General features: G+C 39.6%; 1 protein-coding gene across 14 annotated transcripts in view; it reads right to left on the reverse strand.

Annotated features, from left to right (window-relative positions):
• Positions 1-5,949: 5,949 nt before the first annotated feature.
• Positions 5,950-18,553, reverse strand: part of LTBP1 (latent transforming growth factor beta binding protein 1) — a 442,953-nt gene continuing 430,349 nt past the window's right edge. For all 14 annotated transcript variants that reach the window (XM_043918271.1, XM_043918275.1, XM_043918274.1 and 11 more), the window contains 3 exons: positions 12,318-12,440; positions 8,056-8,205; positions 5,950-6,945 (listed from right to left, as the gene is read on the reverse strand). In XM_043918271.1, coding sequence (XP_043774206.1) covers positions 6,764-6,945; positions 8,056-8,205; positions 12,318-12,440 — 455 coding nt within the window. In that variant the 3' untranslated portion in view covers positions 5,950-6,763. The remainder of the gene's footprint in view (positions 6,946-8,055; positions 8,206-12,317; positions 12,441-18,553) is intronic.

The raw sequence follows: 18,553 nt of genomic DNA on the forward strand, positions 1-18,553 counted from the left end.
TACATTGATTTTCATATGTTGAACCATCCTTATGAACTTGGAATGAATCCTACTTGGTTGTGGTATATGATCTTTTTTATGTGTTGTTTGGTTTGCTAATATTTTGTTGAACTTTTGCAGCTATATTCATCAAAGATATTGGCTTCTAATTTTCTTTTTTGGTGGTCTGCTTGTCTGATTTTGGTATCGGGGGACGGTGGCTTCTTAGAATGTCTTTGGGAGTGTTCCCTCCTCTTAATCTTTTGAACAGTTTGAGAAGGATCAGTGTAAGTTCTTCTTTGTATGTTTGATAGAGTTTGCCTGTTACACCATCTGGTCCTGGGCTTTTTTTTGTATGGATTTTTTTGTTGTTGCTATTGTTGTTACAGATTCTATTTCACTTCTAGTGATTGGTCTGTTCAATTAACTACTGTTCTCGATTCAATTTTGTTGGGCTGTTTCCAGGAATTTGCCCATTTCTTCTATGTTGTTAAATTTGTTGCCATGTACTCATTCACAGTATTCTCTTATGGTTTTTTTATATTTCTGTGGTATCAGTTGAGAATTTTTCCTTTTTCATATCTTGTTTATTTAGGTTATATCTCTTTTCTTCTTGGTGAGTCTGGCCAGAGCATTTTCAATTTTGTTTACCCTTTCAGAGAATCAGTTCTTGGTTTTATTAGGTTTTGTTTATTTGGTTGGTTTTTGTCTCTATTTTATTTATTTTCTCTCTGATCTTTGTTTTATTCTTTTCTAATTCTTTTAGGTGGTAGTTTAGGTTGTTTATTTGAGGTTTTTCTGTTTTTTTTTGTTTGTTTTTTTTTTGAGGAAGGCCTGTTTTTGAATAAACCTGTTTTTGAATAAGTTCATTGCTAGGAACTTCCTCTAAGAACCACTTTTGCTTCATCCCATAGATTTTTGTATGGTTGTGTTTTGTCATTTGTCTCAAGGTATTTTTTTCATTTCCTTTCTGATTTTGTTGACCTAGTGGTTTTTCAGTAGCATGTTGTTTAGTCTTTATGTAATCATTTTTTCTCATCTCTTTTTGTGTGGTTAGTTTTTGGTTTCATGTCATTGAGGTCAGAAAAGATGCTTGAAACAATTTCTATACTCTTGGTGGAGATTAATTTTGTGCCCTAGTAACAAAGGTCCATCTAGTCAAGCCTGTGGTTTTTCCAGTGGTCATGTCTGGATGTGAGAGTTGGACTGTGAAGAAAGCTGAGCGCCGAAGAACTGATGTTTTTGAACTGTGGTGTTGGAGATGATTCTTGAGAGTCCCTTGGACTGCAAGGAGATCCAACCAGTCCATCCTAAAGGAGATCAGTCCTGGGTGTTCACTGGAAGGACTGATGCTGAAGCTGAAACTCCAATCCTTTGGCCACCTCATGCGAAGAGTTGATTCATTGGAAAATACCCTGATGCTGGGAGGGATTGGGGGCAGGAGGAGAAGGGGACGACAGAGGATGAGATGGTTGGATGGCATCACCGACTTGATGGGCATGAGTTTGAGTAAACTCCGGGAGTTGGTGATGGACAGAGAGGCCTGGCATGCTGCGATTCATGGGGTCGCAAAGAGTCGGACACGACCGAGCGACTGAAGTGAACTTGAAGTGGTCAATACTAGAGGATGTTACATGTGCACTTTAAAAGTCTGTATTCTGTTTTTTTTGGTTATAATGTCTTGAAAATAACAACTAACAGTTCTATTGTATATTTCAGGATCTCTGCTGCCTTATTTATTTCCTGTCTAGAAGATCCATCCATTGATAGAGTGGGGCATTATAATCTTCTACTATTATTGTATTCCCATCAATTTCTCCTTTTCTGTTGGTATTTATATATTTGGGTGTTGCTGATGAGTGTAAATTCCTCTTCTTGTATTGAACCTTTTATCATTATATAGGGTTCTTCTTTATCTTTCTTTAGGGCCTTTGTTTTAAAGTCTATTTTGTCTGGTATGAGTATTATGACTCTCACTTTCTTGTCATTTTTATTTGCATGAACTGTCTTTTTCTACCCTCTCACTTTCAATCTATGTGTGTCCTTTCCTCTAAAATAAGTCTCTTGTAGGCAGCATATTGTAAGTTCTTGGGTTTTTGTGTGTTATTTTTTTTAAATCCAGTCTACCACACTCTCTTTTGATTGGAGCATTCAGTCTGTTGACATTTAAGATAATTATTTGATACATCTGTATGTATTGCCATTTTAAACCTTGTTTTCCAGTTAATTCTATGTTTCTTCTTTGTTCCTTTTTGTGGTTTGATGATTTCCTTTTATGTGTGTATTCTGTTTTTGGTTTTTGTGAATCTATTGTATGTTTTTTTTTATTCTGTATGTATTTTATATTGTATATATTTTTATTTTTTTTTATTTTTATTTTTTTAACCTGTTTTTCAGGTATGTTGACTTCTTCCTATGTCAACTTGCTTTATGATTGATAGTCATATTGGCTCAAACATTCTAAAAAAAGGTTCTAAATTTTCTTCCTTTCCTTCCCCACACTTTATGACTTTGTTCTTTTTTCCATCTTCATGTTTATACTTTTGCTGTTCTTTGTATTTATCATTACTTTCATAGTTTTTTTTCCCCTCTTTGTGATCTGTATAATGACTATATGAGTTACTTTCCAACTGTGATTTCCTCTTTCCTATATCTTCTTCTTTTCTGTTTAGAGAATATCTTTTAATATTTCTTTTAGGATAGGTTTAGTATTGCTGTAGTTTTTAATTTTTGCTAAATGATAATCTTGCTGGGTATAGTATTCTAGGTTGCAGATTTTTCCCTTTCAAGACTTTGAATATATTTTCCCACTCCCTTCTGGCCTGCAGCATTTCTGTAGAGAAATCAGCTGATAAACTTATGGGGGTTCCATTGTAATCAACTTTTTCTCCTGCGGTCTTTATAATCCTTTATTTAACTTCTTCCATTTTTATTATAAAGTATCTTGGCATAGATTTGTTTGGGTTCATTTAGTTTGGGAACCTGGAGAAGGCAATGGCACCCCACTTCAGTACTCTTGCCTGGAAAATCCCATGGATGGAGGAGCCTGGTAGGCTGCAGTCCATGGGGTCACTAAGAGTCAGACACGACTGAGTGACTTCACTTTCACTTCTCACTTTCATGCATTGGAGGAGGAAATGGCAACCCACTCCAGTGTTCTTGCCTGGAGAATCCCAGGGACTGGGGAGCCTGGTGGGCTGCCGTCTATGGGGTCGCACAGAGCCGGACACGACTGAAGCGACTTAGCAGCAGCAGCAGCAGTTTGGGAACCTCTATGCTTTCTATATCTGGATATCTATTTCCTTCTTTAGCTTTGAGAAATTTTCAGACGTAATTTCCTCTTTTAAAAAAAATTTTATTGAAGTTGCTTTAGAATGTTTTTTCTGCCATACAGCAAAATGAATCAGCTATATGATTCATTCATTCATAATCTTTTTTGGATTTCCTTCCCATTTAGGTCACTGTAGAGCATTGAGTACAGTTGCCTGTGCTATACAGGAAGTTCCCATTAGTTATCCATTTTATATATAGTAGTGCATATATGTCAATTTCAATCTCCCAATTCATCCCACTCCACCCCCTTTCCCCGCTTGGTATCCATACATTTGTCCTGTATGTCTTTAACTTTATTTCTCTGCTGGCTCAGATGGTAAAGTGTATGCCTATAATGCAGGAGACACGGGTTCGATCCCTGAGTCAGGAAGATCCCCTGGAGAAGGAAATGACAACCCACTCTAGTACTCTTACCTGGGAAATCCCATGAATGGAGGAAGCTGGTGTAGGCTACAGTCTGTGGGGTTGCAAAGAGTCGGACATGACTGAGCAACTTCACTTTCACTTTCTTTCTGCTTTGCAAAGAGGTTCACCTGTACCATTTTTCTATTTCCACATATGAATTAATAAACGATATTTGTTTCTGTTTTTCTGACTTCACCCTGTATGACATTCTCTAGGTCTATCCACATCTCCACAAACAGCACACTTTCATTCCTTTTTATGGCTGAGTAATATTCTATTGTATATATGTGCTACATCTTTAAATGTTCATCAACAGAGGAGTGATAAATTGCTTCCCATGTCCTGGCTGTTGTAAACAGTGCTGCAATAAACATTGAGGTGCCTGTATCTTTTGAAATTAATGGTTTTCTCTGGGTATGTGCCCAGGAGTGGGATTGCTGGGTCATATGGTAGTTCTTTTTAGTTTTTTACACTATGGAGGTTCCATAATTTCTTCAAATACACTTTTAATCCCCTTTTCTAGTCCCCTTTTCTCTTCTCCTTTTGGAATCTCTATTTTGCATAGATTGGCACACTTTATATTATCCCATTGGTCTCTTACATTGTTTTAATTCTTTTCATTTGACTTTTTGTCTGCTGTTCTGATTGGGTAATTTCCATTACTGTATTCTACCTTCTAGATCACATATTCTCTCTTCTGCATTTTTAAATCTTACAGTATAGTATCTTAAAGTACAGTAGTAAAGTTCAACAGCTGGCATACAGGGGCTGGCATCAAGTGAACAAGCAAGAAGAGTTACTGACCGGAGGAGGGAGAGGAAACAGGAGATGAGAGCCGAAGGGTCTTCAGCAATAGGTAGCAGAGGGCAAACTGCATTTGCATTCACGCCTAACACTGATGGAACACACGTTCACCTCTTTGAAAGTTTACAACTCAATGGTTCCTATGTAGGGGACTTACTATATTCATTCTGCTAATCATTGCCTTGAGCTCAGCTTTCATCTCAGCAAATGAATTTTCTAATTTTTCTTGGCTCCTCCTCATAGTTTCTAGTTCCTTTTTACAGCAATCTGCATTTCTGTTGATAGTCTTTCTTAATTCCTTCAGTATTTTCATTACCTCCTTTTAAAACTTGGTATATATTAGATTCAAGAAGTCTGTCTGTTTGTTCTTCAGGGGAATTCTCTCGGTCTTTTAACTGGGAGTGGTTCCTCTGCTTCTTTATTTTGCTTATACTTATTTTCTGTTACTCTGTGAGTTGAGAAACAATTATCTACTGTGATCTTGGAGGGCTCTTCATATGTGGGAGTGTCCCTGGGTAGCTTGTGTGGGTTTAATACAGTTTTGGCATGAGGAATGCTTTTAGTTTGGATGTCTCTTCTCTCAGCATATGCTGGAACATCATCCCCTTGATAGCGGGTGTACACAGCCTGCACAAGCTCCTGGGAAGGCAGGGACAGAGGGGGGCATGGACATTTTAGGTGCACCATTCTTCCTATGGCAGAAACTAAAATCCAAAAGCCTGTCTTAGAAGAAAATGTTACATGGAGATATTTTCTGCTGAGTATGCCCATACATAGTTTGTTTTTTGAAAATTCAGATGTTCTTTATTAAAAATGATTCTGAAATTCAGGTTAAATAAGACAACTGCATGACTGTGGATGTGTATTAAGCAAGGCTTGGAACATCAAAAACTGTTCTTCCTATGATATCCACCTGTTATTTATTTGCTAGGGCTGTCAAAAGTATTAATACCACAGACTGGGTGACCTAAATTTATTTTCTTAACCCATTATTGACCAGAGACATTTCAATATTCACTTACATACCAAGTTGCTGGCCACTGGTGTTAGTTTCTGCAAAAATCCCCCAGTCGATAAAGTTAAAGGTATTGAAGAATTTTCTTCATAGGCACCGTCCTTGGCTTGCCAGTGCTGGCTCCCTGTGTCTTCCCATGATTTTCCTGCATGTGTTTTAATTTCATATAAAGACCACCAGCCCTACCAGCCCACCCCAGTGACCTTTAACGGTCATTAGCTCATCTAAAAATACAGTCACAGTACTGAGGGGACATGACTCAACGTGAGTTCTGGGGACACAATTCCACCCATAACAGTATATAACAAATTTAATAATTAACCTGGAAAAGACTCCACACTCATAGAAGACCATTGGTGGTGGGGTGGATAACTGGTATGCATATGCTCATTGACGTAACTCTGAGGTAGAAATTTTCTAAAAAAAAAATGGTGATTTATTTTGCTTTAACATACAGTGGTAAATATATTGGGATCATCAAGTTTTTAAAAAATTTGCTGGTCCTACTTTATACATTACAATACTAATGTAAGCTCATTCATTAGTTCTTCCATTTCAATGTAGGAAAGGGATCCAATTAACACCTACTAGCAGCTTGGCTAAGAATGGACATTAAAATCAGACAACACATCGTAAATATAAAGTCCTTTTCTCCAAATGTGTATAAAAGTTTTGAAACAATCACTGCCTGCTCCACAGGACAATCTGGATTTTAAAAATCTTCCAGACCTGGAATAGCATAACCCTGTGTAACATTACTTATAATAGTTTAAACAATATTTTATCAAGACTTTTGCGCTTGACATTTGAAAAAGAAACAGTAGCCAAGTAACTGCATAACCACAAAATGAAAATCTTATAAAATATTTCCACCACTATTTAAATGCCAGATTTAATCAAGCAATAGTAAAAAATATCAAAACAAAAACATAATAATACAACCTTCTGTTTAAAATAACAGCACTGTTCTGCCTCTTTTCCACTGAATTTTACATATGAACAGACTATATATACTGTTTTTTTTTTCTTTTTCAGAGAAATGTCCATTTGGTCTGTCACACCATTCAGGCTCACACTGAATCCTTTCTCTTCTGAGGATATACAACTCCATGATGTTTCCGTATTTCCAGCATGTTGGGTTAGGTGCAATGTCTGAAGTATGATACATTTCTCTTTCTCCTTTACACAGTGCAGAGTATACAGGCTTAGGTTATGTTAGCTTCTCTTTTACTCCAGGTCACTGTCTTTTTCTAAATTCAAGGCAGTATTCAATGGAGTGCAGTAGTTTGGCTTGTCGGAAGGTACAAAGCCCGGCAGACACACACACTTATAAGACCCTTCGGTGTTGATGCACTTGGCATTCTTGCAGAGAGACATCCGGTTGTTCAACTCATCACATTCGTTGACATCTGCAGTAAGCCAAACCACGTAGGTAAGCAAGCTTTCACATCACTCCGGGAGGAGAAACAATCAACAGCTTACCTGAGGCCTCTGCCTAAACACAGCCTGGCTGTTCTGTGCGCTCTCCACGGTAAACTGCGTAGTCTTTCCTATTACTATCTGTTTATGCAAGGTAAATATGACCTTCTACATCGCAAAAAGGTGATTATCCAAGGGATTCTAGAATTTCTTTCCCTGTTATTTGACATAACAGGGACCATTTTGTCAGCTTGAATTTTTATAGTCAAGAAAACTAGAACTATCCTACTTCTAAATCCCTTTCTGCAGATGTAGAAGAACAGTTACATTGTCAAGAAAAATAGAGCCTCCAAGACGCTTCTCTCAAGGCTTAAGTTACTTTCTTAGATTTCTTTCCACAGGAAGGAAACTGTTTTATGCCCTTGAAACGTGTACCAACCTGGGTTGCCTGTTTTTGGACCACCACAGACTAACAAAACTGAAGTGGGAAAACTACAGGAGGGAGAAAAACAGCCACAAAAATAGGAAGAATCCCTGCAAGTCAGAGGTCTTTCAGCATGGAGGCCAGCAGGCTCAGGAACACAGCATCAATTACACAGAAAGGAAAAAACACCCATTTACTGTTCTCTTAAAGGTAAAAGAGAAGGCTACATGAGAGTTTTATTTAAAAACAAACCTTCTCCAAAATGGAAGTATTTTCTTTTTCATCTATATGTCCCTCATGCTGGTGGCTGGTATTGAGGGGAAAACACTATTTGCTACTGAGTCAAAGGCTTAATTTAAAAGAGTCAAAGTAATCACCCCAAATGTTCTGGTGTTTCCTCCATATGTACCATTTATATGAATTCTTAAGTACTTCTTTAAAAATCGTGGTAAAGTATACAGAAGATAAAATTGACCATTTTAACCATTTTTGAGTGGATAGTCCAGTGGTGGTAAGTACCTTCACACTTTTATACAATCACTGTCCACCTCCAGAATTTTTCTCATCTTCCCAAACTGAAACACTGCAAATCTTTAATGTACTAGACTATATGATGTCCAGCCACAGGGCATCTCAGGAAAAGGATAATTTCCCATCAGATACATATGCTTCTTACCGACACAGGTCATCTTGGCCATATCCAAGTGATACCCATCAAAGCAATCGCAGGTGTAACCTTCCTGCACCCTGACACATCGGCCATTTTCACATCCATTGAGGATGCCACATTCTTCAGCCTGCAACTCCTGAAAGTTGTTTAAAAAACCTGGGAGGGCACAAACAGGAGGCCAGGTACAAATCTTCATCCTCTCACACCATTTTTTAAAAGAACATGATTATTAAGGTTATGGTTCATCATACATATTTCCAGTACCTTAAAGATAGCATTGAATTTTAGCATTGAGAGCAATTGATAGCATTGAAATTTAAGCAAATATATTTGCACATGATATTGAACATTTAAAGTGTATGTTTTTAGTATGTTGTACAGATTAGCCCCACATTTTGAATTCTGATGTTCTGAATCAAAATCACATAAAACAATACAGCAAGTAGGTACCTTTTTTTTTTTTTTTTTTTACTTAACATTTTCTTGTCTAAGATTTTAACTTTCCCAAGTTCTCAGTAGGGCACATGTCAAAACATCTTTCAGGATGGAACCAATGGAATTCACGATCAGCGTAGGTATTTGCTAGGAGGCACAAGCATTGGAAGCAGTGCTGTTGGGTTGCGTGTTCCCAGAGCAGAGAAAAGCCAGGCTGGCCTTGCCTTAATACGGTCTGTTTGTTTGCTCTGGCTTTGGAAGGAGCCTTACAAAAGGGCCCTTGGGGGATCAAAGGCTAAAGGCAGTTAAAGGGACTCCAAACATCCTGATAAATGAGAAAAATACATCATACTTCTATTTAGAAAACCCCAAAACACTTTTTTAAGAAAACAAAGACGCTCTTGTTTAGTTCTGAATCAGTTTAAAGAGAGAAAGAGCCAGTTTAGCAACACAAAAGCAATGTAACCAGGCATTAAGAATATTTTAGCTCTCTTTGTAGAGAGGGAAGTTGTAAATACAAATTCATGATGACCCCACAACACGTGGCCTTTCATCCTCTCCCCTGCTTCTGAAGCTACTACCATGGATTAGCTTTCAAGGGGGAAGAAAAAAAATCTACCTAGGGCCAGAACTAACTGGCCTTTCAAGTAATTCTCCAGTGGAACTGCAGGGGGCAGCAAAACATCATTGCTGATGCAGCTGTAAAGTCTAACATCATTTTACAGCATAGGCTTTTTTTTTTTTTTTTTAATTGAAGGCTAATTACAGTATTGTGGTGGTTTTTTTTGCCATACATTGATGTGGCTTTTTACATGTTCTGAGGTAACAATGTGGGATAAGAAGTAGAGCTAGCGAGTTAACCAATATATAATTTTGTTGTAACTGATTTAAAAACAGCAGCATCTTGGACATGGAATTGTTAAACTGTCTCAGAAATGTACATCAGGACTTGTTCATTGGGTTGGCAGCGTAGGGGCGGAAGGAACTGTAAAGAGAAGGATGTCTGTGTGTGCATGTCTTGGCTATACTGTAAGAATACATTGTCATTAATTCAGTGGAACTATAACCCCTTGCTAATACTTTAATAGTTTAGATCGGATCATGAATCATCTTAGAAGCACTATATTAATACTTTATGTACTCTGTTGTTTTATCTTGTCTGTAATTGAACATTAGGGGAAAGCAGCATTTTAATCATACCTCTGCCAATGTCATTATTTAGAGACTTATTGCCATTTTTGTCTTTTCTGAAATTTTTACCAAGAGTAGCAAGATTTTATATATAATATATATATATATATATATATATATATATATATATTTCCTTCCAGATTGAGTTGGTATAGTGTATCAAAATACTCATAGCTTTGGGACATTGAAATGGTAAATATTCATGTGTGTATAAAAGCATGATACATAACTATGATTTTAATTACATAAAAATGGATGCTCAGTTGTATAAACACACAAATGAGACTTGAAAGGACACAAACAGTAAACTAAGGATGACTTTGTTTTTTGGTTTCCTATAATGCACAAGTTAATTTTTAAGAAAGAAATATGGAAAAAACTAATACATCTATGACATGCCATTTAAAAAATTTTAAAGGGAAAAGCAATACAACTAGCCATCAAGACTGTCAGCAGATCCTGAAAGCCAGTTTGAGAAATACAAGAAAGTCAACCTATGGAAATACTTCAAAGTCCAGGTATCACAACAAAATCATTTTAACTTTGCAAGTAGTAAAAAATATTTTTATTAGAGAAATTAAAACATGAAATTAAAATTTGAAACTCCTACACACACATTAAGCAGATGCCCCAAAATACTTCTACAGGACTCTGAAACACCAAGCCCCTGCTCTAAATGGTGTTTGCTACCTAGTTTTATAAATGAAATTTTACTGGAACACAGCAAGCCTCACCTGTTCACTAATATCTGTCTGTGGCTGCTTTCCTAATATCAGAGCAGAGCTGAATATCAGCTGCAAAAGAGACTATATAGTATGTAAAGCCCACAAACTGGGCAGCTATAAGAAAAGTTGATCTCTAACTGAAGGTAACACCAGTCATTAGCTCAACTTTCTTAGAAAGACAGGACAGGGTGGATCACAAGGTTGGTAGAAATCTCAGCCTCTCTTTTACTACCTATCCTGTTTTCAGCAGGGGCAAACAACCTGTGATCCTGGTCTGAGACAGAGGAGCTGTTTCTCTGTAATTCATAAGAACATTAAAGGCCATTACACAGTTAAAGCTGGGGTCCTGGAACTGCATCACAACTTCCTATGTTGCTAAATAGAAAACTGATCTGATACCACTATGTTTATTTTTTAACATTTGTAATGGGTATTTTTTAAGTTTTAAAGCAAAGACAGCATTTTTAAAAAAAAAAAGGTACATAAGCCAATACCTAAGCCAGAACATTTCAACATTAAAATCCGTGGCATCTGAACTGTAAGGCATTAGAACACACACAAGCATGACATTGTGTCCGAGTTACATACAGATTTACCCTGTTATTTTGGATTTATCAGCCAGGCAAAACTGTACTTTCTTTCAATTTTAATATTTATTCTCTTTCTTTTTTAAAGTAAATGTTTACTGACCTATAACATATACACAGAAATGTAGAAATCCTAAGTGCACAGTCTTATAGCCGTCAATGTATTTAAGCACATTTCTTGAGTAGGACATGGTTATCTGTGGTTGATTAAAAGAAATAATCTAAGGTGTTAGAAGTTAGGACAGTGGTCACCCTGAGAGGATAGCTGGCCAAGGGCACCAGGGCCTTCTGCATGCTGCCAACGCTCTAGCCTCACTCAGATCTAGAAGACCCAACCTCGCTAGTTTAATAGCATGCTGTTTGAATGGAAATTTTAAAGCAGTTTTAGGTCAGCTGAGGGATCAACATACTGCACCTTTCAAAAAGCATAAGGAAAGAAAGGAGGGAGGGAAACACTCTTGGACTCGAGTGGAAGCAGCTCCAGAGGCAGCCATGAAGCTCGTCCCGCTCTGCAGGACACAGATCACGGCCAGGCTGCCGTGTGCACAAGTGATGAGAAAGAGCAGCTTCACCGTATTCTATAGTGTCAGCACCCGGGTCTGCAGGCACCTGGCCCCTTTTGGGAAGGCAGACCACCTCCTGTCTACTGATGTTTCAATTTGTACCACCCCATTTTTCAGACTTCACATAACTCATCTGTTATTTGCAAGCTCTGGTCTCTCCCACAGACACACTTAGCTTGTGTGGCTCCCCCCTCCAGGACACTCTGGTCGTACCTTCAGGCATTTACTTTCTAAATGGGAACAGGATTCACACATACACATTCCACCTCACACTTAAACGCTGCTCACAAATCCAGGAAAAGCCATCACACATCATCATTTCTTACTTAGTAAACCCCCTCACAAATGAATTCTAAAATTCATCTCTGATCAGGAGAGAGCAACTGCTTTACTTCCCATTTAAATGCTTGTTAAAGATGCAACCAAACTATTAGGGAAACTCTGGCCCTTAAGCTAGGCCACCACTTCATGGGTAAAGAAATGACTCTGTCGTGGAAATTATAAGATGATGATTTTCTGTAAAGAAAATAAACATACAGTGTTCCCAGCAGTAAGACTCTTAATATGATCCGGTGGTTCTCAAACTTGAGTGTCCATAAGGATGACTCAGAGGGAGGGTCTCACCCTAGTTTCTGATTCAGCAGGTCTATAGCATCACCCACAAATCTGAATTTCTTACAAGTTCCCAGGCACTGCATTTTGAGAACCACTGACTAAACTTCAAAACCACAATTTAGTTTCAGAGTAACTAAAAAAATGTTGCTTACGGTCTTGAATGAAGTAGGGATCAGCTTCGGGAGCATACTGTTCACTGAGGTCAACCAAGGCATCCCGTCCATATGGCCTCCGGCGTCCCGTAACAGGGATGTTACACAGCTGGGCATAGTCATCTACGAAGGACATGACAACAACCGTGACACACCATCACTGTTTGTTCACACGTGGATGTGTTCACCCACTGTGTGCCCCTGCCTCCCAGGCACACCCCCGACCCTGGGACATCTCAATATCCTCTATGGGTGCTCTGCACACCCACATACAATTCATACTCTACAGCACAATTAAGATTCTGAACAGTAGATGCCAGTAGTAGCTGAACAGTTGGTAGAATGCATCCCAGGAGAGGAAAGAACTGAAAAACCAAACCATCGGAGAGTGCAGCAAGCCTCTGGAAGAATGGCTTTACCTGCACCCATCAGGTGTTTTCATCAAAACATTCTAAATGTAAAAGGCAGTCATTCTTACAGATACACATTTCCTCCCTCACTGGAAACAGTAAAAATATGCATTTCTGGTGATCCAAAAATGAGACACAACCAAGCAAGGATGCTACTGAGTACCATTTGAATTTAGTGGCTACGATTATACTTCTCTACTCAAGACCTGGTCCTTAATCATAACAGTGATCATTATAACAGTGATAATGAAGTAATGGCTCTAGTAATAATAGCTAATAGTTGTATAATGTTTGCTCTGTGCCAGATACTGTTTTAAGCACTTAAAACATTAATTCACTAAAATATTTACACCACCCTATGAAAAACTACTATTACGCACATTTTGTCAACAGGAAATAGAAGCACAGAGTGGTTAAATGACAGCTGGTATGAGGCAGCACCATACTTGACCTCAGTCCAGCAGCTCAAGGTTGGACACAACGTCTCTTCCTCTCCTACACCTATCTCAGCTCCTCTGTAATCCCCGTCCTTGCCTCTTCTGCACCTTAGCTAAATTCATCTGCAGTCACCACTTCTTGAGGTCATTTTTCCCTTCTCCATGGCCAACTTAAACCCCTCTTTTGGTCCTTCTCACTGGACCCACCCAGCACATGGGATCTTGGTTCTCCATTTGTCATGAGCATGGGGTCGCAAAGAGTCGGACACGACTGAGGGACTGAACTGATCACGTTTTCACTGCATTTCATGGTCTCAAGCTCTTTCCTGTACGTTGGAGCAGAATTATTCAGAAGATCTAGAAAGGAAAGCTTTAGAAGAGACAGCTTCATCTTCTGAGTGCACATTTTACAAAAACTATACTGCCTGAGGACTCATCTAGCAGTTGGTGAAAATTCTGAGGCTCCCCAGATATCAACAGCTCTACCAGAACTGAGAGCTGCAGGTCAGCCAGCCCCAGGACTGGCTGGACACTCTTAGGGGCAGCAGCCACACTTGCCTGGATCACAGATTGAAGGAGTTTTCCTCTATTTTGCTTCCTTCTGTAACAAAACTAAATAAAAGCACTGATGCAAGAGGATGAATTCTCAAGGCTTCTTCCATCACCCCTCCTTAAAGGGGTCAAAAGTGTGTGGATGTGCACGCACATGCATGCATATGTGTACACACCTACACATTCTCTCCTAAAGTGAAAGAAGGGAGTGTAAAGCCAGAAAAGACCCTGAACCACTAGACATGGAAGGATTATGGTTGTCCCTTCTTACAATCTCTCCTTGTGGGAAGCATTCCAGGATCAACACCCCCTCCCCACCCCCGCCCCACGGAGACGTCCCACGCACTCTTCCATGAAATCATTTCATGAGAAGTATTAATTTTATTAAGGAAAAAGCTAAACCTGGAAAAAGACCCTTGACTCACAAAAATAAAGCTTCAAACAAAGAGAACACAAATGGTTGTCAGTTCTGCTTAAAGTCTGAAAGGGAAGAATAAAGGATTTCCCTGCGAGGGCAAGATCGCAGAAATGTTTACAAGTTTGACATGCTGAGGTCACTCCTGTTCTCTCATGTCTTTTTATATACATTTGTTGTACATCTGAAAGGGAGACTCAAGATTTTATACGCAGGCAACAGCTGTGGTCAAGAGTAGATATTACAATTAATTCGCGTTTGTATTTTGTAAACCAAGTCCAGAGATGGCTGAGCAGCACACTCTTCTCCAGCACCCGGCGGTCAGGTCTGGAGCCTGTGGCTCTTCCCCTAGACCATGCGGCCTCCACCCTCCAAGCGCTCACCATCTAACAACACAAAAGGAAGGGATCAAACGAGGGAGGAGTGGGGGAGGAACGGACTTCTGTTCCTATGGGATGTTTAGGAACAGCTTCCTGGAAAAGGTAGCACTTCATGAGTGGGATTTACTTCATAGAAGCTATTTGGGATTTTAAAAAGCACTTGCCCAAAGGCAGTGAAGAGGAACTAAAGAGTCTCTTGATGAAGGTAAAATAGGAGAGTGAAAAGGCTGGCTTAACACTCAGCATTCAGAGAAATAAGGTCATGGCATCACTTCATGGCAAATAAATGGGGAAAAATGAAAAGAGTGGCAGAATTTATTTTCTTGGGCTCCAGAATCACTCCAGATGGTGGCTGCAGGCACGAAATTAAAAGATGCTTGCTCCTTGGAAGAAAAGCTGTGATAAACCTAGACAGCATATTAAAAAGAAGAGACTTCATTTTGCCAACAAAGGTACATATAGTCAACACTTTTTTCTAGTAGTCATGTACAGATGTGAGAGTTGGACATAAAGAAGGTGAGCACCGAAGAATATATGCTTTGGGATTGTGGTGCTGGAGAAGACTCTTGAGAGTCCTTTGGACTGCAAGGAGATTAAACCAGTCAATCCTAAAGGAAATCAACCCTGAATATTCATTGGAAGGAGTGTTGCTGAAGCTCTAAATACTTTGGCAACCTGAGAAGAGCCAACTCAGTGGAAAAGACCTTGATGCTGGAAAGACTGAAGGCCAAAGGAGAAGAGGGCGGCAGAGGATGAGATGGTTAGATAGTACCACCAACACAATGGACATGAATTTGAGCAAACTCTGGAAGATGGTGAAGGACAGTGAAGCCTGGTGTGCTGCAGTCCAAGGGGTCAGAGAGAGTCAGACCCAACTTAGCAAATGAACAACAACAAAAACCCAAAGGCATCACAAAAGCAACCTGTGAACTGTGTTTGGGGACCACCAAGTGGTCCTTAAGAAAGGCTCTGAATGTGACCCAGGCTGCAAAGGGAAGCAGAGGATGGTAACGTGGGTGGGGGGACCTTTGGTGTTTGCTGCATCCTCTTTCCCTCCATCCCTGGATACGTGTTTTTCTCTCAACTTTCTAGAACTTATTGTCCTTTGCTGCTTCACTTTCTCTAACACATTAACAAGCCAGATGTCAGGGTAGTTCTGGTCAGTTTTCAAAACCTGACTTCTGTGTCAGACGTACTCTTCTGTATTTGAAGATGAGCTGCAGTCCCATCAACATTGGGGCATGCATTTTGAGTTATTTTTCTGGGAGCATGAATGGGTCTGTTCTAATCCATCCATGCGGCCTCTCCCATTGCACACATCTGCTCTCATTCTTGGCTAGGGTCAAGGTTGACATGAACAAGGGGGTAACAGAAAGAACATGGGCTTCCGAGGCAGAAGTGGGAGCTCAAGTTCTGATTGTGCTACTTAACTTTCCAGCTTAGCACTTGTGGGTAAGTCTCAGTTTCCACATCTGTCACATGGGGATAATTCCTGTTTGCCTCTGTGTTAAAAATGAGGTGAGGGTCTTCCCTGGTAGTCCAGTGGCTAAAACTCCACACTCCCAATGCAGGAGGTGTGGATTACATCCCTGGTCAGGGAACTAGATACCACATGCTGCAACTAAGAATTCACATGCCACAACTAAAGATTCTGCATACCAGGACTAAAAGAGCCCGTATCACAAGGAAGGTCAAAGATCTCACATGCTACAACTAAGACCCAGTGCAGCCAAACAAAAAATAGGTATTTTAAAAAGTGAGATGTTACATAATTGTTCATGAATTCTGAAGAACCAAGAAAATGGAGGTTACGGTTTCTTCTCTTTAGGTAAAAATCACTCAAGACCCTGCTGAACATCTGGAAGTAAATGAGGATTTTCAGTGACAGAATGATTGATAGAAATTTTAGTGTTAGCAAAACTTCAAAGGTAGTTGCCAATGGTCTAAGAATTGCACAAGAAATTAAGAGCAATGAAAGCACATCCTCTAGCTGTTTTTAGATATTGTTTCAAGATCAAGAATGCTTAAATAGATGGAGGGAAACTCCAACTCAGTAAATAGAGAAAGACATTCTCATGCACTTCATCTCAAAAATTAATGACTGCTTGGGAAAATTTAATCACTTGGTCAGACAGTGATAAGGTATGAACAACAGCACATTTTAACACCAGACCAATAGAACACATAATACAGGGGGAAACTGATGTTTAGCAGTTGTTAGTCTATGCCTGAACCTTTCAGGAATGCCTCAAGTAGCCAGCAGGTTTCTCATTATCTTCTAAGGGACCAACTGGAATATCATGGAATTTTCTAGCGAGTCCTTAATAAGACATTGCCTTCAGGGTCTGGGCACATGCACCTTTCTAACATGTGCTGGGTCTCTGAGCATCCCAAGCCACAACCAGAACCCATCGTGCTTGGAGGTACTTCACCTTGTTCATCCCTAGGGTTGGGTCATGGCTATGGCTAGAGTCCAGTTTGGGGAGGCAGTGATTTGTGGTTGGCTGAGGGCATGGGGCCCATGAACAGCAGATCTCTGTATTTCCACAACTCCTGATGGGAGCCCATGAGAATCTCTTGGCTGCTACTTCATCCAGTTCAACATGTAAAAATGACCAGATTTTATTTTTTTGGTCCCTGAAGTCTTTTTCCTTCTGCAAGATATCCCTTATTTGAGCAGGGTACTTAAGAGTATGCCTTACTTAAGAGTTCATATGGTGCAACAAAGATTGAAGATCCTGCATGAGGCAACTAAGACTCAGCACAGCCAAATAAATACAGATTTGAAAAACAACAGCAACAAATTAAGCACCTAGTTAAGCACCACCTAGTTGTCCGGGGCTAAATGCAAAGAAAGAGCTTGTACTTTGTAAAGCAAAAGTCATTTCTTTTTTATTATGATGAACACAAGCAAAATTTTATTCCACTACTTTATGAAAAGTCAATGTACCATCTCTAGAGAGTCACATTATGATCTGGATTGCTTTGTTTACTCTCTACTTTTAAAGAATAATCCTTTTCATTTTATACATTTCAATTAAAAATTTTATGGTAAAAAGCCATTGCTAGGGAAGGGGAAATTTTCCCACTGCCCCTCTTTAATTCTTTTGACTGGTCTAATAATTAAATTGATACAAGACAGGTTAACAGGAGAAAAAAAATCAATCTGTACCTATGAGGACTCATTGAAATAAGACCTCCAAAGTAAAGAAAGCAGGCTGTTTTTTAAAAATCATTTTTAGACAAACAGACAATTATCTGTTAAGATTTGACAAAACAAATCTTAACCTTGAATCCCCTAACTGTGATGGTAAGGATTTCTTTTATTTTTTTTTGCAAATGCCATTTCAGGGACACTATGCCTGTCCATCCAGGATCTAGCCAAACATGAATGTGAAAAGAAGTGGAAATAGTCACACCCCTAAGCCCCACTCACTGCACTCCCCACCTCAGTAGGCACAGCTGCTAAGCTCTTGATCAGAGCTTTGAATGATATACACGGATGGTGTGGGCCACCACCACCACGGGGTCTAAACAGGATCCAGGCCACGGCTCACACTCATTCCCCTGGCATGGCAGATTCACATGACACATGGTGCCGCTTTAATTTTAAATTGGAAAAAGAAAAGTAAAACAATTGCCCCCTGGAGCCAGGAGATCTGAGGCCCCCACTGTCTACGGCAATAGGAAGCACATATCCTGGCAGGAAATCTCCATTCCTTCTGACAGACACATCTGCAGGGCTGGTCTGGACAGTCACATGTCAAAATGCCACTCTGGCATGTGAGGACACTGGGAGGTGAAGTCTCTGACTGAGGCAGATTAAATTCAGCTGCTTTTAGAAATGATGAAGAGGCAGTATTTTGTCCTCCACACATCAGGGCTGAAAACCGAGTGCTCTGAAGTTTCAAGGGCATCATCTTCAAGTAAAGGAGGAGTAAGGAGCGGCGGCTGTGTGGCACAGGAGCAGCTGAGAGGAGCTACCCCACGTCCAAGGTCAGGGGTGGCAGCTGAGCTTTGCTGGAGGGCATGAAGAGATAAC

The sequence above is a fragment of the Cervus elaphus genome, chromosome 11 (assembly GCF_910594005.1).
Source record: "Cervus elaphus chromosome 11, mCerEla1.1, whole genome shotgun sequence".
Lineage (NCBI taxonomy): Eukaryota > Metazoa > Chordata > Mammalia > Artiodactyla > Cervidae > Cervus > Cervus elaphus.